Source organism: Oncorhynchus clarkii, chromosome 22 (assembly GCF_045791955.1).
Source record: "Oncorhynchus clarkii lewisi isolate Uvic-CL-2024 chromosome 22, UVic_Ocla_1.0, whole genome shotgun sequence".
Lineage (NCBI taxonomy): Eukaryota > Metazoa > Chordata > Actinopteri > Salmoniformes > Salmonidae > Oncorhynchus > Oncorhynchus clarkii.
This window is the reverse complement of record NC_092168.1, coordinates 28078630-28104681: the sequence shown is the minus strand read 5'-3', so window position 1 is coordinate 28104681 and position 26052 is coordinate 28078630. Positions and strand designations below refer to the sequence as shown.

The 26052-nt window shown below is 43.0% G+C and overlaps 1 protein-coding gene across 1 annotated transcript in view; it reads right to left on the bottom strand.

The window, feature by feature from the left end:
• Positions 1 to 961: 961 nt before the first annotated feature.
• The window catches only part of LOC139380727 (exportin-4), a 57790-nt gene continuing 32699 nt past the window's right edge, over positions 962 to 26052 (bottom strand). The window contains exons 12-22 of the mRNA XM_071123702.1: positions 18417 to 18562; positions 14404 to 14581; positions 12698 to 12857; positions 8945 to 9114; positions 8583 to 8757; positions 5038 to 5331; positions 4692 to 4881; positions 3240 to 3361; positions 2870 to 3118; positions 2672 to 2764; positions 962 to 2544 (exon numbers count right to left, since the gene is read on the bottom strand). Of these exons, the coding sequence (XP_070979803.1) occupies positions 2347 to 2544; positions 2672 to 2764; positions 2870 to 3118; positions 3240 to 3361; positions 4692 to 4881; positions 5038 to 5331; positions 8583 to 8757; positions 8945 to 9114; positions 12698 to 12857; positions 14404 to 14581; positions 18417 to 18562 (1975 nt within the window). The 3' untranslated portion in view covers positions 962 to 2346. The remainder of the gene's footprint in view (positions 2545 to 2671; positions 2765 to 2869; positions 3119 to 3239; positions 3362 to 4691; positions 4882 to 5037; positions 5332 to 8582; positions 8758 to 8944; positions 9115 to 12697; positions 12858 to 14403; positions 14582 to 18416; positions 18563 to 26052) is intronic.

Genomic DNA, 26052 nt, shown 5'->3' with positions numbered 1-26052 from the left:
AAAGCTAACATTAGCCACCACCTGCTAACAATCAATGGAAGTGATAATGTTCAAATCACTGAAAATCTATTCAAACAAACTCCGTATTTGGTTTGATGTTACTTAAGGTGATATGGAGACTTTAAAAAAAACTAGCTTGTGTTGTGGTGGCTAAAGTTAGCTGAAGTTTGTGGTGGCTGTTTAAAGAAAACTGAACAATGGATTATGGTTTCTCCTGGCCCATAGACTACTTTCAGGGTGAGGAACCATCTAACATCGTTTTAAAATCGTGAACTACACCTTTAACACGTGCAGACGGGCACTGGTACTGATGATTGTCAGTGTGCTTGTAAAACATTTTTGGGATACTACTTATACTTTTCACATTATAACCATATTAGAAATCCCAATGCATTTCAGGGGCCATATACTTTAATGGGGAAAACTCTGGTCATCACTAGTCTGTTGGAAGATGGAAATGCCATTTAAACTATAAAACATGCAGACTGGTCTGGAATGGTGTGCTTGTATACAGCTTACATTTTTTTTTGTATAAAGCTACATAAGTATTTGGATTCACCACTTGTGTTGAACTGTTAAGGTACAAACTCCAAACCAACTTTGACATGTATAAAACTAACAACTTGCATTGCTTGTCAAAAGATTTGATTCCATTATTGAACTATAACTTTCAAATTAGCATAGAAGCTCCAGACTTCAAAGGCTACATTTGTATACACCATTGACTGTTCTGAAGCATTTCAGCTACAAAGACCACCAATGTTCACATGTGCAGACTGACTCAACTTAATGGCTTCACAGGTGTTTTACCATTCCTACTTCAAACTAGAAAGCGTGTTGTATCCCCATTCATTTCAATGGCAGAATGCAAGCTTCATTCCTACCATTTCACAACCATAAACACTTCAACACTAGCAAGCACACCACATTTACTTCAGTAAATGTCATTTTCTGAAAATCATTTCTAAATTTCAACTATTTTTATTTCAGAGATATTGAAAGCACTTTTGGGTTTTATGTTTACAAGAATGATCAAAACTGGATGTGGAACTTGTTTGCATATTCTGTAGAACAGGACATTGAGATATACATTTGTTTTTATACAGAAGAAGAAAAACAGCTCCATATTTTATATAATAAGTTTATGTACACTTTTACATTTCAATACAATTCAGTCAGGCATTCCAAAAATAACCAGGGTAGTGGTCTAAACAGAGGAAGGGCAGTGAGTCCACCTCAAATGCCATGGTTACAACAAGTGGCTCTGTTCCTTTTTTGGTTTGTTATTGCTTCCATTCAGTGTGTTTTGAAATGGAGATAGTGGCTGTGACATAGAAAAATATAACTAGAGAGAAGATTGCTAAACGTCAGGGGCCCAAACTTCCTAAGGCCTCCAATTTTCTGGATATCGGCTGTGGGCAGTCAGGACTGAGACAAAAGTGTGGCATAGAATAAAATTACAATCTAGAACAATAAAGAAATCAAAATCCAAAGTTTTCAAACTTGCCCCCTTTTTCTTCAAGTGATCATAACCATAAAAATTCAGCTCCTCTGCCATCTTATAAAAACCTTTCAGTCATTGTTTTAAAATTTCCCCCACTTTTTTTGGAAAACATATATACACACTTGATGAGGACGAAGTGAATCATTTTTTGTCATCGGCCCTCCAGTTAACAGGTTCAGCAACCTGAAGGTGGTGGGATCTAGCCTCTCGTGGTCATGGAGATGTGTGTGTGTGTGTGTGTGCTTCCACTGGGTTTTTGGTGTGTGTGACAGGCACAGTTGTTGCTGTAAGACACCTCTCAGCTTGGCCACACAGACACACTGGAGTCGACACACGACACAAACAAGAAAACCAAGGCACTCTGGGAGGGGAGAGAGGGTATGGGCATGGGGAGAAAGGGAGGGGCATAGCGTTCTCAGAACAGATTGGCCCCCCCTCCTGTGTTCATCCCAACCCTCCCACTGGCAAACGTAAACAATGATTGGATGATGGGACAGAGGGGTACAGCGGGCAAGTCCATCCCTCTCTGACCCCCCCACCACCAAATCGTAATCCCCGAAGCCACTGTACATTTGTGCTGGGGGCCTTTGAGGAAAAAGGAGAGGTTAGGGGGAGGAGCGGGTGTGAACCTGCCCAAACCACACCCTAGTCCAGTCCACACCACAGCTCCCATCAGTGTCTCAACCTCACCTATTTTTTTCCACACAGTCTAACAGTGCAGCTCATCAGCTCAGTCTGTCTGTCTTCTCAATGGTTTGGCTTGGTCAGATGTGGTCAAGGTAGGTAGGTAGATCTGTGAGCGGGTTGGATATAGAGGGACTAGGAGGGAGGGGAGCTAATAGTTATTTGACACAAAGTAGCCCCCCTACATTGGACACAAACTCCTCCAGACTCTTGAGGAAGGCCACCTTCTGCTTGCGGTCCATGCTGGGCGGCGTGCTGCTGGCTGTCAGCTTGTTGAAGGCGTCGGCCAGTCTCTGGTAGATGACGGCGTCTCGCTGGGTGGCGAGCAGAGACTCCACCAGCTCCTGGTACTCCGCCTGGAGAGAGAATAGGGAATTACATAATCATATGAGGCCGACAGGAGGTACAACGTCCAGATCACCAGAGCCAATAAAAATAACGAGATAGATGTGTGCAAGAAGTTTAAAAACAAAGGATACTCACTTGATGCAGGCACACTAGTGTATAGAGAGCTTCTCCCGCTGCCACTGTGATCTCTGTGTTGTGTTTCTGCAGTACCAGCATGTCAAACACCAACTGGAGAGGGAGAGATTTTCCATACAAAACATTTCCTCTTTTTGAGTATAATGGAATGAAGTAGACCTTGTAGTTAGGAGGAAATCCCAGGAGGGGGTGTCTCACCTTGAGGAAGTGGCGTGTGGCGATGAAGAGGGGCGTGTCTTTCTCCTGGGTCTTGGCACACTGCTCGGCCAGGGGAGACAGAGCCTCCAGACACAGCTGGCTGACCTCTGAACTCATGGATGTCATGCCCAGCTCTAGGGAGTACATGAGACTCTTAAACAGCTCCTCTGGTAACTGGGGGATCTTCTCAGGGAAGATCTCACAGATGAACGTGATAAGCTTGTAATACTGGTTACACAGAGACGGGAACTGAAAACACAGACAAACCAGTTTAACAACATTTTGTAGTACAGTGACAATGTACATCAGTGATTACTTCGAGGAAGGAAGAAGCATTGTTTAACAATTGAGAATGGGCCCTGGGTCTTACCTTGAGTAGGTCCTGAGACATGAGAGGCAGAATAATGTTGACTCCAAACAGAACTACGTCTGCAGCTGACACCGACCGACCTGCCGCTCCCGAACCCTGCTCCTGCCCCCGGAAAACCTCATCTGTTCCACCATCAACACACACACAAACCAGAGGATTCTGTAAGTTGACTATAGCTCAGCCTTCAACACCATAGTACCCACCAAGCTCATCATCAAGCTCAGGGGCTGAAATCCACCCTATGCAACTGGGTCCTGGACTTCCTGATGGGCCGCCCCCCTGGTGGTGAATGTAGGAAACAACACCTCCACTTCACTTATCCTCAACACGGGCCCGACAAGGGTGTGTGCTCAGCCCCCTTCTGTACTCCCTGTTCACTCTTGACTGCGTGGCCACACACACCTCCAACTCAAATCATCAAGTTTGCAGACGACAACAGTAGTACGTCTGATTACCAACAATGGCGAGACAGCCTACAGGGAGGCAGAGTGGTGCCAGGAAAACAACCTCTCCCTCAATGTCAAAACAAAGGAGCTGATCGTGGACTTCAGGAAAAAGCAGCGTGAGCACATCCCTATAAACATCGACAGGACCGCAGTGGAGAAGGTGGAAAGCTTCAAGTTCCTCGGTGTATACGTCACTGACAATCTGAAATGGTCCACCCACACAGACAATGTGGTGAAGAAGACGCAACAGTGCCTACGGCTTAGCCACTAAGACCCTCAGAAACTTTTGCAGATGCACAATTGAGAGCATCCTGTTGGGCTGCATCACCGCCTGGTATTTGCAACTGTGCCGCCCACAACCGCAGGGCTCTCCAGAGGGTGGTGCGGTCTGCCCACCGCATCACCGGAGGCACACTGCCTGCCCTCCAGGACACCTACAGGAAGGCCAAAAAGATCATCAAGGACAACAACCACCTGAGACACGGCCTATTTACCCCGCTAACATCCAGAAGGCGAGGTCAGTACAGGTGCATCAAAGCTGGGACTGAGAGACTGAAAAACAGCCATCAGACTGTTAAATAGCCACCACTAGCCGGCTACCACCCGGTTGGTTACTCAGCCCTGCACCTTAGAGGCTGCTGCTCTATGAACTTATAATCATTGGCCACTTTAATAATGGAACACTAGTCACTTTAATGTTTACATACTGCTTTACTCATCTCATTTGGATATAATGTATTTAGTCAATGCCACTTCAACATTGCCTGTCCTAATTTATACATTTCTTAATTCCATTATTTTACTTTTAGATTTGTGTGTATTGTAAGATATTACTGCACTGCCTAAGAGCTAGGAACACCCGCAAACACCCTCAATAACATCTGCTAAATATGTGTATGTGATCAATAAAATTTGATAAGTATTGAAAACTAACTAGGAACTTAAAGTATCATACATAAATGCAGACTAATGTCATTGGGGATGGTGGAGATGTACACACACCCACCGTCCACACCTGTGTCTGAGAAGTCAATGAACTCCTTAGAGAGCAGGTTGGTGAGCAGCTCCATGATGAGCAGCAGGTCCTGGTACTGGTCCTCCTCAGCAGCCACATCAGCCCTCTTCCTGCCCAGGTTGTTCTTAGAGTAGACCTGCAGCAGCGTCAGGCACACCTCGTACAGCTTCATAGACTTAGACTGGGGGTCAGAGAGGGAGAAGAGGTGGCTGTTAACTCTTTCCAGTGGAAGCCCCATATCCGATTACATTACTCTACACATAATACAAGTGTAGGGATTTGTAATTCTAAGTGTGTAGTTATTATTAAAGCGATTAAGTGTTTTTGCTATCTTCACCTCTCCAAGGTAGCAGATCTGTTTGTGGGCGACCTCCACGAACACCTCAATGATGAGGTTGATTGTCTCGGGCGTGTTGCGGTACACCTCCATCAGGCCGATGCAACTGGACAGGAAGTCCATGAGGAAGCTGAAGAGAGACGCCACGTTGTCGATCTGCGTTGCCTCGGCGATGCCACATAGAGCCTCCAGGGTGGCAACGATCTCCCGCTTCACACTCTCCTCCTGACAGATCTGAGGAAAGTTCTCCTGATTGATCAGGTTGAGGAAGCGCTGCTGGAGGGGGTGCAGCACCTGGAGGAAGAGAAAGGAAGGGAGGAAGGGAGAGAGAGGTGATCAATCAACATTTGTCACAAAGTACTTTACAGTAACCTGGCCCAAACCCCCAAAGAAGAAGAGACAAAGATCAGCTGCAGGCTATTTTCATTCCCACCTCTTCTTGAATGGGCTACTGTACTGTACACACTAGTCACAGCAGCTGGAAGGCAAGACAGCTGCCGTCTCATTCATAGATCTCTACTAATGGCTTTGGAGTCGTCTTGCATTACTATAGAATGGCCTTCAAGATCATTATGAGGATCATTATCAAACATAGACTCTAGGGAGGTCTAATGGTTTTGGCTAAATCATTTGGCGTCGCCGTATGTTACTGCTGGTCTATAGGGAGAGTGGTTAAATAGAATCACCATAGTAGGGAAAAGACATTTGATCGCACAACTTGTTACCAACTAAAGTCTATGGGGAAGAGAGCCTATATAGAGGAAATCTGAAGGGACATGACACTTGAGAGCTTTAAGTTATAGCTCCATTTCTCTGGGTCCTTGGAAAAGCGTGTGTGCGCAAGTTAGTTCCATTCAGGGATTCAGAGTGAAGGGGTGTGACGTTTAAATGAATTTGGGATTGGTAACGCTTAGAAGAAATAAATGATGATTTGCCACAGATAGTCGTTAACAGTTGTAAAAATGGAAGAGAGTGAGACAGGGAAGCGGCAGCTGCAAAGATCTGTATGGCAGTACTTTGAGAAGTTAAATGAGAAGGTGATGAAATGCAAACTTTGCGAAGTAGAATTGAGCTACAGCAGCAGTACAGGTGCAATGCTGAAAGAAGCACCGTGAGAGCCAAACCATTTCTGTCAGAAGTGCGATTATGGGCAGATCATCAACGGATCATCAACATCAATTATGGAGGGATCATCAACTAGATTTAGCCGAGGGCCAATTTTTTATTGAGCGGATGGTCAGGGGGCCAGAACATACAGTTGAAGTCGGAAGTTCACATACACTTATGTTGGAGTCATTAAAACTCGTTTTTCAACCACTCCACAAATTTCTTGTTAACAAACTATAGTTTTTGCAAGTCAGTTAGGACATCTACTTTGTGCATGACACAAGTCATTTATCCAACAATTGTTTACAGACAGATTATTTCACTTATAATTCACTGTATCACAATTCCAATGGGTCAGAAGTCAACATACACTAAGTTGACTGTGTCTTTAAACAGCTTGGAAAATTCCAGAAAATTATGTCTTTAGAAGCTTCTGATAGGCTAATTGACATCCCTTGAGTCAATTGGAGGTGTACCTGTGGATGTATTTCAAGGCCTACCTTCAAACTCAGTGCCTGACATCATGGGAAAATCAAAAGAAAATCAGTCAAGGCAAGTATGGTTCATCCTTCGGAGCATTTTCCAAACACCTGGAGGTACCATGTTCATCTATACAAACAATAGTACGCAAGTATAAACACCATGGGACCATGCAGCCTTCATACCGCTCAGGAAGGAGACATATTCTGTCTCCGAGAGATGAACTTACTTTGGTGCGAAAAGTGCAAATCAATCCCAGAACAACAGCAAAGGACCCTGTGAAGATGCTGGAGGAAACAGGTACAAAAGTATCTATATCCACAGTAAAGTCCTATATCGACATAACCTGAAAGGCCGCTCAGCAAGGAAGAAGCCACTGCTCCAAAACCGCCATAAACAAGCCACACTACGGTTTGCAACTGCACATGGGGACAAAGATCGTACTTTTTGGAGAAATGTCCTCTGGTCTGATGAAACAAAAATAGAACTGTTTGATCATAATGACCATCGTTATGTTTGGAGGAGAAAGGGGAGGCTTGCAAGCCGAAGAACACCATCCCAACCGTGAAGCACAGGGATGGCAACATCATGTTGTGGGGGTGCTTTACTGCAGGAGGGACTGGTGCACTTCACAAAATAGATGGCATCGTGAGGTAGGAAAATTATGTGAATATATTGAAGCAACATCTTAAGACCTCAGTCAGGAAGTTAAAGCTTGGTTGCAAATAGGTCTTCCAAATGGACAATGACCCCAAGCATACTTCCAAAATTGTGGCAAAATTGCTTAAGGACAACAAAGTCAAGGTACTGGAGTGGCCATCACAAAGCCCTGACCTCAATCCTATAGAAGATTTGTGAGCAGAACTGAAAAGGCGTGTGCGAGCAAGGAGGCCGACAAACCTGACTTAGTTACGCCAGCTCTGTCAGGAGGAATGGGCCAAAATTCACCCAACTTATTGTAGGAACCTTGTGGAAGGCTACCAGAAACGTTTGACCCAAGTTAAACAATTTAAAGGCAATGCTACCAAATACTAATTGAGTGTATGTAAACTTCTGACCCACTGGGAATGTGATGAAAGAAATAAAAGTTGAAATAAATCACTACTATTATTCTGACATTTCACAAAACTGAGTTTAAATGTATTTGGCTAAGGTGTATGTAAATTTCCGACTAACTGTAATTACAAATTGACCGCAAGAAGCCCAAACAGAGATGAATTTCAAACCTTGCTTACATTTGTATACAATCACATATCTCTTATGTGTGGGAATACTTTTGAACAGAATTCCAAAATTTAAAAAGAATCGCTTGGGAGCTGATTTGCTGGTGTTTTTAGTCTATGTAAAAAAATAAAACATTTGCGGGCTAAGAAAACATGGGGGGCCAAATGAAACCACCCGCGGGCCAAATTCGTCCCGCGGGCCACCAGTTGGGGAACCTTGCCTTAATGGCATATCTAGAACCAGAATACAAGATGCCATGTGGAAAAACTGACGGCCCTGATGAAGAAATATTACAATTATTGCTCTGCAAGCGTGAGCTCTCAAACACGATACATAGCGCTAACAACAGATTGTTGGAGGTCTATGAACACACTGTCATACATTACTGCAACAATTGATGAGATGTGGGACATGAAGTACGTACTGACAAGATGGAAGCACACAGCAGTACCTAAAACATCATTAGTTAATACCATCGTTGCTGACTGGGTGGGTGGGTGACAGCAGTAAGGTGAGCACTGTTTGGTAGGGTTTCCAAGAGTTACCATGGACACAAAATCCAAATTGGCAGATTGTAAAAATTCATGAAAACAATTTGTATTTTTGGTCTTAATTTAAATGTAAGGTTAGGCTTAAGGTTATCAGTATGGTTAGGTTTAAAATCACATTTTAATAAGATACATTTTAGAAATAGGCAGGCTCTGTGTTCTTTGGGGTTCTATAGGATTCCCTACCTCGGTCCAGTATTGCTGCTTGGTGTCTGAGTCCATGTGTGCGAAGCCCCCTAGAACCAGGGCCTTCATCAGGGTCCTTTGTACTGAGCTGGACAGCAGGTCCAAGGGAGGGCTGCGGCTGGCAAACTGCTTTGCTAAGTTCCACCAGTTCTCACACTGCACCACTATGTTGGCCCTGAGAGAGGAGGGATGGAGAAAGGTTTGTTGGCATGTGATAATCATTGGCGAGATACATTTTCTCATCTACTATCACTCCACCACAAGGGGTAGTTGTTTCAAGCACCAACGTTTAGGCTCATTTGCTAACTAGATGTGTGTGTGTGTGCATTGTTCAAGTTGGGATACATAAATCAGTGTCGGACCTCTCCCTCTTCTCCACCAGACAGACCAGTAGCTCCACCGTGTCGTTAGCCAGTTCAGGTTCAGAGCTCCACACAGACAGGTTGTTGATCACTTTCTCCAGCAGGTATCCCACAATCCACTGGGCCCCCTCCGTGTCGGCCCCGAACGCAGTGCTCAGTGGTATACTGATCTGAAGGAGGAATGAAAAGAGTGAGAAAGATAGGTGTGAAATGGTTTGAGGCATAGATGAAAATCACTGCAACACTTGAACAGATCACATCATAAATAGCCATGGCAGCTGATGTCAGTCAACTGGCTGTACGGTCCAGTCCAGTGGTATACTGCACTGCTCCACACCATGCCATGACCCACAGCAAACCCGGTTTTACAAGACACACTTACAGAGAGTACACTGGTGTTAAGGTGAAATTACACTGGTGGTGTAAACATAACAGAACTCTACAAGGAGGCCTTTACAGGGATACTTTAAGAACACTTAAAAGAGCTCTCAGAGCGTAGCTACTGTAGACAGTGATGGACAATCCCTGGCATTTTCACCTCAAGTGTCCAGTGGCCGCCTCCTCATCAGTTAATGTCACAAAGACTATTTATGAAGTCATCTGTCAAATCCATGCCAAGTCCATTACCATGCCAGTGTTATATTTCAACTTTGTTTAACTAGGCAAGTCAGTATAGACTTGATCAGGGTCAGAATGACAGGCCCTATAACATGGTGCGGCAGGTAGTCTAGTGGTTAGAGCGTTGGGCCAGTAACCGGAAGGTTGCTCGACCTTGTCAGCTTTGGGATTCGATCGAGCAACCTTCCGGTTACTGGCCCAACGCTCTAACCACTAGGCTACCTGCCGCACCATGTTATAGGGCCTTCACACTCAGAGGGTTGGAGTGAGAAGTGTTATTATGGACGACCACATTAAGACAAATCAGACAGTGGTGTCTGGTGTATGGGGTGTGAACGTTTCAACAAAATTGTGATCTTTAACGGTAAGAGAAAAAAAAAAATACCTGAATACACTACCGTCCAAAAGTTTGGGGACACTTAGAAATGTCCTTGTTGTTTTAAGAAAAGCTATTTTTTTGTCCATTAAAATAACATCAAATTGATCAGAAACACAGTGTAGATGTTAATGTTGTTAATGTTGTAAATGACTATTGTAGCTGGAAACGGCAGATTTTTTTATGGAATATCTACATTGGCGTACAGAGGTCATTTATCAGCAACCATCACTCCTGTGTTCCAATGCCACGTTGTGTTAGCTAATCAAAGTTTATAATTTGAAAAGGCTAATTGATCATTAGAAAACCCTTTTGCAATTATGTTAACACAGCTGAAAACTGTTGTTCTGATTAAAGAAGCAATAAAACTGGCCTTCTTTAGACTAGTTGAGTATCTGGAGCATCAGCATTTGTGGGTTCGATTACAGGCTCAAAATGGCCAGAAACAAAGAACTTTCTTCTGAAACTCGTCAGACTATTCTTGTTCTGAGAAATGAAGGCTATTCCATGCGATAAATTGCCAAGAAACTGAAGATCTCGTACAACGCTGTGTACTACTCCCTTCACAGAACAGTGCAAACTGGCTCTAACCAGAATATAAAGAGTGGGAGGCCCCGGTGCACAACTGAGCAAGAGGACAAGTACATTAGAGGGTCTAGTTTGAGAAACAGACGCTTCACAAGTCCTCAACTGGCAGCTTCATTAAATAGTACCCTCAAAACACCAGTCTCAATGTCAACAGTGAGGAGGCGACTCCGGGATGCTGGCCTTCTAGGCAGAGTTGCAAAGAAAAAGCCATATCTCAGACTGGCCAATAAAAATAAACGATTAAGATGGGCAAAAGAACACAGACACTAGACGGAGCAAGATTGGAAAAAAGTGTTATGGACAGACCAATCTAAGTTTGAGGTGTTCGGATCACAAAGAAGAACATTTGTGAGACGCAGAAAAAATTTAAAGATACAGGAGGACTGCTTGACGCCATCTGTCATGAATGGTGGAGGCAATATGATGGTCTGGGTGTGATTTGGTGGTGGTAAAGTGTGAGATTTGTACAGGGTTAAAGGGATCTTGAAGAAGGAATGCTATCACTCCATTTTGCAACACCATACCCTGTGGACAGCGTTTAATTGGAGCCAATTTCCTCCTACAACAGGACAATAACCCAAAGCACAGCTCCAAACTATGCAATAACTATTTAAGGAAGAAGCAGTCAGCTGGTATTCTGTCTATAAGGGAGTGGCAAGTACAATCACCGGATCTCAACCATATTGAGCAGTTGTCGGAGCAGCTTGACCGTATGGTACGTAAGAAGTGCCCATCAAGCCAATCCAACTTGTGGGAGGTGCTTCGGGAAGCATGGGGTGAAATCTCTTCAGATTACCTACACAAATTGTCAAATAGAATTCCAAAAGGTCTGCAAGGCTGTAATTGCTTCAAATGGAAGATTATTTGACGAAAGTTTGAAAGGACAAAGTTTGAAGGACACAATTATTAGTAATTAAAAAATATTTATAACCTTGTCAGTCTTGACTATTTCCTAATAATTTTGCACCTCATTTCATGTATGTTTTCATGAAAAACAAAGACATGTCTAAGTGACCCCAAACTTTAACGGTAGAGTATATTTTTTTTTATTACAAAATGTAAAATCACAAAACTACCACTAACAGGTACCGATCCTCATCATAAAGTGAAAATAAAAATGTTACAAAAACCTAATGAAACAATCCTGTAACGTTAGGAGGAAAAAGCTACTTTTTAAAATTGATTTAACTAGGCAAGTCAGTTAAGAACAAATTCTTATTTACAATGACTGCATACTACACCGGCCAAACCCGGACAACGCTGTGCCAATTGCGTGCCGCCCTATGGGACTCCCAATCACGGCCGGTTGAGGTAATGCTTGGATTCGAACCAGGGTGTCTGTAGAGATGCCTCTAGCAATGAGAATTTACCACAAGTTGTAGAAACATTTCAAGGATGATCAATGGAAACAGGATGCACTGGAGCTCAATTTCGAGTCTCATAGTAAAGGGTCTGAATACTTATATAAATAATGTTTTTAACTTTTTCTAAATTTGCAAACATTTCTAAACCTGTTTTCACTGTCATTAAGGATTGTTTGTAGATTGAGGGGGAAAAAAACTATTTAGGCTGTAACGTAACAAAATGTGGATAAAGTTAACAGGTCTGAATACTTCCCGAAAGCACTGTATTTATCATCTCATCTGATTACATAGTATCACTGTCTTGACTGCCTAAAACTGAGATAAGGAGCTAGCTAATGTTAGCTAGGGTGATTGAGACTACATAACTTTCTCCCCTTCCGAATCCTACAGTGAATAACAACAAATCCATTCAAATTATTACTACCTGTTGGCTCTTGGTGTTGTAGCCGGTCCTTCTCATTTAACTTTTTAACATTTTTAATTCCATCTTCCATTGATTAGCCTAGAAATATCCTAATAACTTGCCACTTGGAGGATCTAGCTCTATGACTGTAGCCTAGTGCCGGTTTGATGACTTGTGATTGGACGACAACAAGCTACACGCGCTACACTCCTGAAAAGAACCAGCAGCATAAATAATGTATTCTGTCAGCGGGAAGCGCGATATAGACCATCTGCATTGTGAATTCACATGGAACTGTGTGAATTTGTCTTATTGTTTTAACGGAAAACCGTAAAAAAATGGCAGCTTAAACATTAAGATTTTTTTCTCAATTTTTCACATCCCTAGTCTGGTGGTAGTTGTACCTGTCCGTAGAGTTTCTCATCCACCAGTAGGTAAGTCTTAGCCCAGCGTTTGAGGAACCAGACAATGTCCTTCCCCATCTGAGGGCTGAGCAGCTCTGTCAGACTGGCCCTGGTGGCCCTGGACTCTACCTCTGACGTCCTCAACACCGCTGACAACAACCTGAGAGAGGGGACAGGGAGAGTGAAGGAATGATAGAGGTTAAAGAGAAAGAAATGGCAAAAGAGAGAGAAGGAAAAAAGGAGAGTGTGATAGCAAGGGAAGTGAGAGAAGGAAAAAGAGGTGGATGAATTGTAATAAGAAGCCAAGGCCAGGATGAGCAAGAGGAGAGAAGGGGAAGAACAAAAGAAAGAGGTAGGGATTTAGTCTGTTCATTTCAGTAACTCTGACAACAAATGACCACGTTGACCCACACGTGACAAAGTCCAGAGAGATAGAGGGCTTAGTGCAGCTTAGTGTTCTGTATGTAAGAGATGGGCCTCAGTACGTGCCCACGCAGCATGACAGTGCACTGTTTCACATTGTTTGCAAAAACAAAAGCCCATTGACATTAACAGAGCCGGGGTCGCACAGTGTTATTAGGAAATCTGATGCCCGGCCTCTTGCCTTTCCATTCCTCTGTGCCCCCTCGCCCCCACAAAGAACAATCCAGAACCCACTATCACGACCCCCACCACCTCAAATTCCCTATATGATTGCCCATGTACCCCCGACACCAAAAGCACGCGTGCAGACACGCACACACTACCCCAGCCCCCTACTAGTCTTAGCAGCACCTGGCCATGCCTTAAATTAATGTTGGGGAGTGGTGGTCTGGGGCTGGGAGGGCTGGTGCTGCTCTAAGGCTGGCTAGGCCGCTACGCCATCATGTGTGTGTCCAAGATCCTGTGTGTGTGTGTGTGTGTGTGTGTGTGTGTGTGAGAGAGGCTAGCATGGCTCGGTCTGTACCAGGGCATTCCCCCTCTGTGGCGCTGGCACCACACCCCCAGGGGGCCACTCCCAAAAGGGTGTGGCCACACCCACGGGTGGCTCATTGGCCCTGCACTGTACGTAATATTCCCCCTACCATTGTATTGTACTGGTGGTGAGAGGAACCAATACCTAGATCTGTTGCCGCTTAAAAAAGCCTTCTGTTGGCTTCAATGGACAGTTTATGTGCCAGATGGCTTGTGTAGTGATATGTGGACCTTTGTACCCCGTCTGGAAAATACTATAAGGGAAAGGCTGCTGCCATGCCACGGGACAGTAGGTTTTTACAAGGCACACTCCGGACAGACAGCGCACTGGTGTGAACGTGACAGAGCACTACAACCAGTTAACAAGTACACCACTTAGAGCTCAGCTTCTGTAAACAGTGGGGGGAGCTGTTCATTAGATCACTGACTGAGACAATGAGGGGAGACTGTCCAAGCTGTTCATTAGATCACTGACTGGGACAGTGATGGGAGACTGTCCAAGCTGTTCATTAGATCACTGACTGGGACAGTGATGGGAGACTGTCCAAGCTGTTCATTAGATCACTGACTGAGACAGTGCGTTTTAGACCCATTAGTTGATGGATTTATAGCGGAGATGAGCAACTCTGGTCCACTGACGAGGGCCTGAGTGTCTGTTGGTTTTAGTCATTCCTTTCAAACCAGCCATCCAATTTAGATCTGGGAATTTGATACGAAACTAGGTGTTTGCAATTAAGTAGTCCCTCCCTTACCTGATGACGGAGTCTGTCCTGTTGCATCCTGGGATAGAGGAGGCCTTCTCTCCAGGGGAGCCCAGTATCTGCAAGGTGGTGTTGATGTCTACCTCAGTAGAGTGGTTGATAGAATACTCCATCACCTCAGCCGGGATCAGAGGAGTCTCACCCTGAGGGTCATCTGCCAGGAGGTAGCCTGGAACACACAAATCACTTGCATTCACAATTACAACTAGGACCAGCCAGAAACAATCCATTATGGATCAAACTCTGAGCACACTAAGAGAGAGCCAACTAGGGGTGCAAATTGAGTTATGAACTGAAGGGGAATTCTGTAGCCAATGGGAATGCTAAAATGTACTATACAGCAAAGCAGTTGGTTCGTGGAGGGCCAGGCCACCAGTTGTGCAACATTCCTGCCATGCACCAATACACCAGCGCAGTGTGCCTCCCAGCCTAAATTTAGTCCCTAAAAACAACTAAGGAGATCTAAGGACATAGTCGATGCCCCCCAGAGTGCAGTTAGGTTTCATTTTATGCTAATGGTCAATAAAACGGACTGAATGCTAAAAAGATTTGTTACACAATAAATCCATGCATAAAACAACAAGGGACCACTGATGGAAATGAGCATGTAAACAACACTAGGTTCTGTTTTAGGACCACTACACACACACCCCCTCCCTCTCTCCCTCTTGGTGATGTCATCCGGAAAAATAATGTCAACTTTCACTATGTGGACGACACACAGCTGTACATTTGGATGAAACATGGTGAAGCCCCAATATTCCCTACCCTGGATCCCTGTGTTTCAGACATAAGGATGGGGCGGAAGGTAGCCTAGTGTCTAGAGCGTTGGGCCAGTAACCAAAAGGTTGCTTGATCGAATCCCCGAGCTGACAAGGTAAAAAAAAATCAGTCGTTCTGCCCATGAACAAGGCAGTGCACACTGTAAATCATTGTAAATAATAATTTGTTCTTAACTGACTTGCCTAGTGAAATAAAGGTTTAAAAAACATTTTTTTTAAATGTTAAAATAAAGTGGTTGGAGGCAATTTTTCTCTCGTTTAAACTGACAAAACAGAGAAGTTAGTTCTAGGCCCCCAAAAATAATGAAATCTGCTGTTGGAGCTGACAAAAATGCAGAACTAAAAACAGATAAAGCCCTTGGTTCACTCCAGACCTGACTGCCCTCAACCAGCACAAAAACATCCTGTGGCGGACTGCGCTAGCATCGAATAGTCCCCGCGATATGCAACTGTTCAGGGAAGTCAGGAACCAATACAATACGCAGTCAGTCAGGAAAGCAAAGGCTAGCTTTTTACAATAGAAATTTGCATCCTGTAGCACTAATTCCAAAAAGTTTTGGGACACTAAAGTCCAAGGAGAATAAGAGCACCTCCACCCAGTTGCCCACTGCATTGAAGCTAGGTAACATTGTCACCACCGATAAATCCACGATAATTGAACATTTCAATAAGCACTTCTCTACGGCTCGCCATGCTTTCCTCCTGGCTACCCCTACCAACAGCGCCGCACCCCCCGCAGCTACTTGCCCAAGCCTCCCCAGCTTCTCCTTCACCCAAATCCAGAAAGCAGATGTTCTGAAAGAGCTGCAAAACCTGGACCCGTACAAATCAGCTAGGCTGGACAATCTGGACCCTCTCTTTCTAAAATTATCCACCGTCATTGTTGCAACCCCTATTACCAGTCTGTTCAACCTCTCTTTCGTATCGTCTGAGATCCCTAAAGATTGGAAAGCTGCCGTGGTCATCCCCCTCTTCAAAAGGGGGTGACACTCTAGACCCAAACTGTTACAGACCTATATCCATCCTGCCTTGCCTTGCTAAAGTTTTCGAAAGCCAAGTTAATAAACAGATCACTGACCATTTCGAAATTCACCGTACCTTCTCTGTTGTGCTATCCGGTTTCCGAGCTGGTCACGGGTGCACCTCAGCCACGCGCAAGGTACTAAACGATATCATAACCGCCATCGATAAAAGACAATACTGTGCAGCCGTATTCATCGACCTGGCCAAGGCTTTCGACTCTGTCAATCACCGTATTCTTAAATCGGCAGACTCAACAGCCTTGGTTTCTCAAATAGCTGCCTCGCGTGGTTCACCAACTACTTCTCAGGCAGAGTTCAGTGTGTCAAATCGGAGGGCCCATCTGTAAATAGCACATTCAATCTACCTACCTCATCCCCATAGTTTTTATTTACTTTTCTGCTCTTTTGCACACCAGTATTTCTACTTGCACATCATCATGTGCACATCTATCACTCCAGTGTTAATTTGCTAAATTGTAATTACTTTGCTAATATGGCCAATTTATTGCCTTATCTCCTCACGCCATTTGCACACTGTATATAGACTTTCTTTTTTTCTATTGTGTTATTGACCGTACGCTTGTTTATTCCATGTAACTCTGTGTTGTTGTTTGTCGCATTGCTTTGCTTTATCTTGGCCAGGTCGCAGTGTGTGAAATAAATAAGGTGAAATAAAAAAAGAATACTCTTGATGGTGTCGTCTCAAATAAAACTGAAGGACCTCGGCGTTACTCGGGACCCTGATCTCTCTTTTGACGAACATATCAAGAATATTGCAAAAAATCGGAAACATTTTGTCCCAAAATGATGCAGAAAAGCTTTTGTCACTTATAGATTAGACTAGGGCAATACTCCTAACTAATCTCCGATTTGGTCCTGCCGTACGTACCTACGCGTTTGCTACGGTCAGAAGACGCAGGCCTCCTTATTGTCCTTTTCTAAGCATGCAGCTGGAGGCAGGGCTTTCTCCTATAGAGCTCAAGTTTTATGGAATGGTCTGCCTATCTATGTGAGAGACGCAGACTCTGTCTAAACTTATCAGTAAAGACTTAAGACTCGTCACTTCAATAGGTCCTATGATTGAGTGTAATCGAGCCCTGGGGTGCGAAGGTGAGTGGCAAGGCACTGGGGAGCGACAAACCACCCTTGCCGTCTCTTCCTTGCTGGCTCCCCTCACTCCACTTGGATCTCTGCCTCTGACCCTATTACGTGGACTGACTCACTAGTGCTCTTCCATACTGTCCCTAGGAGGGGTGTGTAACTTTAGTCACACATTGGATCTTCCCATCCGGTTTTGTGCCCCCTCGGGCTTGTGTGGTGGTGGAGATCTTCGTGGGCTATACTCAGCCTTGTCACAGGGTAGTAAGTTCGTGGTCTGTTGATATCCGTCTAGTGGTGTGGGGACTGTGCTTTGGCAAAGTGGGTGGGGTTATGTCCTGCCTGGATGGCCCTGTCCAGGGGTATCGTGGGACGGGGCCACAGTGACCTGACCTCACTCGCCTCAGCCTCCATTATCTATGTTGCAATATCTCTCTCTCACCCAGAGGACCTGGGCCCTATCACCATGCCTCAGGACTACCTAGCCTAATGACTCCTTGCTGTCCCCAGTCCACCTGGTCGTGCTGCTGCTCCAGTTTCAACTGTTCTGCCTGCGGCTATGGAACCCTGACCTGTTCACCGGACGTGCTACCTTATCTCGGACCTGCTGTTTTCGACACGCTCTCTTTCTTCCGCACCTGCTGTCTCTAACTCTGAATGCTCAGCTATGAAAAGCCAACTGACATTTATTCCTGAGGTGCTGACCTGTTGCACCCTCTACAACCACTGTGATTTTATTTGACCCTGCTGGTCATCTATGAACGTTTGAAAATCTTGAAGAACAATCTGTCCTTAATGCATGTATTCTTATAATCTCCACCCGGCACAGCCAGAAGAGGACTGGCAACCCCTCAAAGCCAGGTTCCACTCTAGGTTCCTGCCTTTCTAGGGAGTTTTTCCTAGCCTCCATGCTTCTACATCTGCATTGCTTTTAGGCCGGGGTTCTGTATAGCACTTTGTGACATCTGCTGATGTAAAAAAGGCTTTATAAATACATTTGATTGATTGATAGTGCCTTATGTTGGGAATCGTGCCTTATAATTAAACAAATATTTTCTGAGTGGACTATTCTGAGTAAATATGATCACAGTGATCCACTGACCTGAGACCAGTATGAGCCAGTGGATGTCTTCGTAGAGGTCATCCAGGACCTTGCGGTCCACTGATCCGGGGTTAGAGGAGTTCATGAGGTGCTGCTGGGTCCTCTGGAGCTGGCCGTGGAGCCGCGTCACCCGCTCCTCCAACAGACTGACCGACCACACAGACACACAGGTCAGACTCTTGTTTACAGAGCTAGGGGATAGTCTAATAGCAAGAGGTGTGTGTGGAGTTTTTCAACCAATTTGTGTAGTGGTTGAAAAACGAGTTTTAATGACTCCAACCTAAGAAGTGTATGTAAACTTTCGACTTCAACTGTACATATACATACATATATGTACAGTTGAAGTCGGAAGTTTACATACACTTAGGCTGGAGTCATTAAAACTCGTTTTTCAACCACTCCACAAATTTCTTCTTAACAAACTGTAGTTTTGGCAAGTCGGTAAGGACATCTACTTTGTGCATGACAAGTAATTTTTCCAACAATTGTGTGCAGACAGATTATTTAACTTATAATTCACTGTATCACAATTCCAGTGGGTCAGAAGTTCATATACACTAAGTTGACTGTGCCTTTAAACTAGAGGTCGACCGAATATGATTTTTCAACGCCGATACCGATTATTGGAGGACCAAAAAAAGCCGATACCGATTAAAATCGGCCAATTTATTTATTTTAATCATTTGTAATAATGACAATTACAACAATATTGAATGAACACTTATTTTAACTTAATATAATACATCAATAAAATAAATTTAGCCTCAAATAAATAATGAAACATGTTACATTTGGTTTAAATAATGCAAAAACAGTGTTGGAGAAGAAAGTAGAAGTGCAATATGTGCCATGTAAAAAAGCTATTGGATGTTCTTATAGGCACTTTAGTATTGCAAGTGTAACAGTATAGCTTCCGTCCCTCTCCTCGGCCCTACCTGGGCTCGAACCAGGAAAACATTGACAACAGCCACCCTCGAAGCATCGTTACCCATTGCTCCACAAAAGCCGCGGGGAAGGGGAACAACTACTTCAAGGTCTCAGAGCGAGTGACGTCACCGATTGAAACACTATTAGCGCGCACCCCGCTAACTAGCTAGCCATTTCACATCGGTTACACCAGTCTAATCTCGGGAGTTGATAGGCTTGAAGTAATAAACAGCTCAATGCTTGAAGCACAGCGAAGAGCTGCTGGCAAACGCATGAAAGTGCTGTTTGAATGAATGCTTACGTGCCTGCTGCTGCCTACCACCGCTCAGTCAGACTGCTCTATCAAATCATAGACTTAATTATAACATAACACACAAAAATATGAGCCTTAGGTCATTAAAATGGTAAAATCCGGAAACGATAATTTCGAAAACGTTTATTCTTTCAGTGAAATACGGAACCGTTACGTATTATATCTAACGGGTGGCATCCATAAATCTAAATATTCCAGTTACATTGCACAACCTTCAATGTTATGTCATAATTACGTACGTGCAACCAAACTGCTGCATTTAGCCTGACTCTGTTGCACAGAACACAAGAGAAGTGACACAATTTCCCTAGTTAAAATAAATTAATGTTAGCAGGCAATATTAACTAAATATGCAGGTTTAAAAATATATACTTGTGTATTGATTTTAAGAAAGGCGTTGATGTTTATAGTTAGGTACACATTGGAACAACAGTGCTTTTTTTGCAAATGTGCTTGTTAAATCACCCGTTTGTCGAAGTCTCCTCGTGGAGTGCAATGTAATCGGCCATGATCGGTGTCTAAAAATGCAGATTACCGATTGTTATGAAAACTTGAAGTCGGCCCTAATTAATCGTCCAGTCCGATTAAATCGGTCGTCTTCTACTTTAAACAGCTTGGAAAATTCCAGAAAATGATGTCATGGCTTTAGAAGCTTCTGATATGCTAATTGACATCATTTAAGTCAATTGGAGGTATACATGTGGATGTATTTCAAGGCCTAGCTTCAAACTCAGTGCCTCTTTGCTTAACATCAAGGGAAAATCAAAAGAAATCATTCAAGACCTCAGAAAAAAAATTGTAGACCTCCACAAGTTTGGTTCATCCTTGGGAGCAATTTCCAAACGCCTGAAGGTACCACGTTCATCTGTACAAACAATAGTACGCAAGTATAAACACCATGTGACCACACAGCCGTCATACCGCTCAGGAAGGAGATGAGTTCTGTCTCCTAGAGATGAACACACTGTTGCGAAAAGTGCAAATCAATCCCAGAACAACAGCAAAGGACCCTGTGAAGATGCTGGAGGAAACAGGTACAAAAGTATCTATATACACAGTAAAACGAGTCCTATATTGACATAACCTGAAAGGCCACTCAGCAAGGAAGAGGCCGCTGCTTCAAAACCACCATAGAAAAGCCAGACTACGGCTTGCAACTGCACATGGGGACAAAGATCGTACTTTTTGGAGAAATGTCCTCTGGTCTGATGAAACAAAAATAGAACTGTTTGGTCATAATGAATGTTTGGAGGAGAAAGGGGATGCTTGCAAGCCGAAGAACACCATCCCAACCATGAAGCACGGGGGTGGCAGCATCATGTTGTGGGGATGCTTTGCTGTGGGAGGGACTGGTGCACTTCACAAAATAGATGGCTTCATGAGGGAGGAAAATTATGTGGATATATTGAAACAACATCTCAAGACATCAGTCAGGAAGTTAAAGCTTGGTCGCAAATGGGTCTTCCAAAATGGACCATGACCCCAAGCATACTTCCAATGTTGTTGCAAAATGGCCTAAGGACAACAAAGTCAAGGTATTGGAGTGGTCATCACAAAGCCCTGACCTCATTTGTGGGCTGAACTGAAAAAGCATGTGCGAGCAAGGATGCCTACAAACCTGACTCAGTTACACCAGCTGTCAGGAGGAATGGGCCAAAATTCACCCAACTTATTGTGGGAAGCTTGTGGAAGGCTACCCAAAACATTTGACCCAAGTTAACTTCGAGGGTAGGGGGCAACATTCGGAATTTTGGATGAAAAGCATGCCCAAATTAAACGGTCTGCTACTTGGGCCCAGAAGATATGATATGCATATAACTGGTAGATTTGTATAGAAAACACTAAAGTTTCCAAAACTGTTAAAATAGTGTCTGTGAGTATAACAGAACTGATTTGGCAGGCAAAAACCTGAAAAAATCCATTCAGGAAGTAGTTTTTTGTTGTTTCGTTTTTGTAGTTTTATATTCAATGCCATTACAGTATCCATTGACTTGGGACTCAAATGGCAGTTCCTATGCCTTTCCACTAGATGTCAACAGTCTTTAGAAATGGTTTCAAGCTTGTATTCCGATAAATGAGGGAGTAAGACCAGTCTGAATGGTGTCCAGTCTGAGTGGACCCTGACACGTCACAGAGCTTTTTCAAGCGCAATCCCGAGAGAGCTTTTCTTGTTTACTTTTTATATCGACAACATTATTGTCCGGTTGAAATATTATAGATCATTTAGGCTAAAAACAACCTGAGGATTGAATATAAACATCGTTTAACATGTTTCTATGAACTTTATGGATACAATTTGGATTTTTTGTCTGCCTGTTCTGACTGCGTTTGAGCCTGTGGATTACTGAAGAAAACGCGAACAAAACAGAGGTTTTTGGATATAAAGAGACTTTATCGAACAAAAGGAACATTTATTGAGTAAATTAATGTCTTCTGAGTGCAACCATTTAAGATCATCAAAGGTGAGGGATTAATTTTATCTCTATTTCTGAGTTGTGTAACTCTTCTGCTTGGCTGGTTACTGTTTGTAATGATTTGTCTACTGGGCTATGTTCTCAAATAATAGTAAGGTATGCTTTCGCCGTAAAGCATTTTTTTTTATAAATCTGACACCGTGGTTTGATTCACAAGAAATTAATGTAAAATTTGTTTTTTTCTGAATTTTTATAATGAGCATTTCTGTATTTGAATTTGGCGCTCTGCAATCTCACTGGATGTTACGCTAGCGCCCCACATACCCTAGAGAGGTTAAACAATTTAAAAGCAATGCTACCAAATACTAATTGAGTGCATGTAAACTTCTGACCCACTGGGAATGTGATGAAAGAAATAAAAGCTGAAATAAATCACTCTATCTACTATTATTCTGACATTTCACATTCTTAAAATAAAGTGGTGATCCTAACTGACCTAAGACAGGGAATTTTTATTAGGATTAAAGATCAGGAATTGTGAAAAAATTAGTTTAAATGTATTTAGCTAAGGTGTATGTAAACTTCCGATTTCAACTGTACACACACACACACACACACACACACACACACACACGTGTGTGTGTGAATGAATTAATATATTCACACACATACAGTGAGGGAAAAAAGTATTTGATCCCCTGCTGATTTTGTACGTTTGCCCACTGACAAAGAAATGATCAGTCTTACGAAGGAGTGGCTTCGTAAGAAGCATTTCAAGGTCCTGGAGTGGCCTAGCCAGTCTCCAGATCTCAACCCCATAGAAAATCTTTGGAGGGAGTTGAAAGTCTGTGTTGCCCAGCAACAGCCCCAAAACATCACTGCTCTAGAGGAGATCTGCATGGAGGAATGGGCCAAAATACCAGCAACAGTGTGTGAAACCCTTGTGAAGACTTACAGAAAACGTTTGAACTCTGTCATTGCCAACAAAGGGTATATAACAAAGTATTGAGAGAAACTTTTGTTATTGACCAAATACTTATTTTCCACCATAATTTGCAAATAAATTCATTAAAAATCCTACAATGTGATTTTCTGATTTTTTTCTTCTCATTTTGTCTGTCATAGTTGATTACAGGCCTCTCTCATCTTTTTAAGTGGGAGAACTTGCACAATTGGTGGCTGACTAAATATTTTTTGCCCCACTGTACATGCCCGTCTGAAGTTTGCCAATGAACATCTGAATGATTCAGAGGACAACTGGGTGAAAGTGTTGTGGTCAGATGAGACCAACATGGAGCTCTTTGGCATCAACTCAACTCACCGTGTTTGGAGGAGGAGGAATGCTGCCTATGACCCCAAGAACACCATCCCCACCGTCAAACATGCAGGTGGAAACATTATGCTTTGGGGATGTTTTTCTGCTAAGGGTGACAGGACAACTTCACCGCATCAAAGGGATGATGGACGGGGCCATGTACCGTCAAATCTTGGGTGAGAACCTCCTTCCCTCAGCCAGGGCATTGAAAATGGGTCGTGGATGGGTATTCCAGCATGACAATGACCCAAAACACACAGCCAAGGCAACAACGGAGTGGCTCAAGAAGAAGCACATTAAGGTCCTGGAGAAGCCTAGCCAGTCTCCAGACCTTAATCCCATAGAAAATCTGTGGAGGGAGCTGAAGGTTCGAGTTGCCAAACGTCAGCCTCGAAACCTTAATGACTTGGAGAAGATCTACAAAGAGGAGTGGGACAAAATCCCTCCTGAGATGTGTGCAAACCTGGTGGCCAACTACAAGACACATCTGACCTCCATGATTGCCAACAAGGGTTTTTTCACCAAGTACTAAGTCATGTTTTGCAGAGAGGTCAAATACTTATTTCCCTCATTAAAATGCAAGTCAATTTATAAAAATTTTGACATGCGTTTTTCTGGATTTTTTTGTTGTTATTCTGTCTCTCACTGTTCAAATAAACCTACCATTAAAATTATAGACTGATAATTTCTTTGTCAGTGGGCAAACGTACAAAATCAGCAGGGGATCAAATACACACACACACACACACACACAATATGTCGACCGATTAATTAGGGCCGATTTCAAGTTTTCATAACAATCGGAAATTGGTATTTTTGGGCGCAGATTTTGCCGATTTTTATATATATTTTTTTTACACCTCTATCTAATCTTTATTTAACTAGGCAAGTCAGTTAAGAACATTCTTATTTTCAATGACGGCCTAGGAACGGTGGGTTAGCTGCCTAGTTCAGGGGCAGAACGACAGATTTTTACCTTGTCAGCTCAGGGGATCCAATCTTGCAACCTTACAGTTAACTAGTCCAACGCTCTAACCACCTGCCTCACGAGGAGCCTGCCTGTTACGCGAATGCAGTAAGCCAAGATAAGTTGCTAGCTAGCATTAAACTTATCTTATAAAAAACAATCAATCAACGACTGTTGTTGCTCCAATGTGTACTTAACCATAAACATCAATGCCTTTCTTAAAATCAATACATAAGTATATATTTTTTAAACCTGCATATTTAGCTAAAAGAAATCCAGGTTAGAAGGCAATATTAACCAGGTGAAATTGTGTCACTTCTCTTGTGTTCATTGCACGCAGAGTCAGGGTATATGCAACAGTTTGGGCAGCCTGGCTTGCTGCGAACTAATTTGCCAGAATTTTATGTAATTATGACATAACATTGAAGGTTGTGCAATGTAACTGGAATATTTAGACTGATGGATGCCACCCGTTAGATAAAATACGGAACGGAATAAACTTTTTGTTTTCAAGGTGACAGTTTCCCGGATTTGACCTAAGGCTCGTATTTCTGTGTGTTTATTATAGTTAAGTCTATGATTTGATATTTGATAGCGCAGTCTGACTGAGGGGTGGTAGGCAGCATCAGGCTCGTAATAGTCAAAGGTATATGGTTTAGAGAGAAATAGTTGCCGTGTTATAATTCCTGTAATAACTTGCGGCTGAACTTGAAAGGGGTTCCTTCGTTATTTTACCGTTCATGTCTTCCATAGAGAATGTCTTGATCTACTTCCGATAAGGTCTGTGTTTAGTACAGGCTTAAACCACCTCTGTTCATGTCTTCCATAGAGAATGTCTTGATCTACTTCAAATAAGGTCTGTGTTTCGTTCAGGTTAGGGTTCAGGCTTAAACCGCCTCGGTGTTTTGATACCCGTGTAAATCTCACTAGGATAAGGTAACGTTTGTCAACATATTTTCATAAATCCACTCTACAAAAAAAATGATCTTCGCTTATATTTAGCCAATTGATCAGAGTTACCTTGTCCTATGGATATTTACACAGTTATAAAATTGGCACGGTGGTGTAAGCCTACACGAAACACAGACCTTATTTTAAGTGAATCTAAAAATATCCTATGGAATAAATGAATGAAGGAACCGCTTTTTAGATTTTGCTAGAAGGTGTCATGGGAATTATGAGTCGCACTTTGGTAGTCAATTCTTACCATGTCCATTATTAAAATAGGATTTCCTGCATATAGAAATGACAGTTTTTGTTTTCAACATTCATCACAGGCAACTTAAACTATTTTTATTCAAACAGTTGAGAGTATTTGCCTCCTAAGCAGATTATTCAGTATCATTGTCACTTCAGAGCTGTGTGTGTTTTACAGATGGCAGATAAAAGCAGAGCACCAGTGTGGGACTATTACATGGAATTGGCACCAGGGAAAGCAAGGTGTCTTATTTGTGATAAAGATGTAAGCATGGGGTCAGCAAAGGCTAAATCAAAAAATACCACCAACCTGTGGAATCACCTTAAGAACACCCATCCAAAAGCCCATATGTATTATATTAAGTTAAAATAAAAGTGTTCATTGTTCATTCAGTATTGTTGCAATTGTCATTACTACAAAAATCTGTATATTTAAAAATAAATGTGTACATTCAAAAGAATTGGCAGATTAATCTGTATCGGCTTTTTTTTGTCCTCCAATA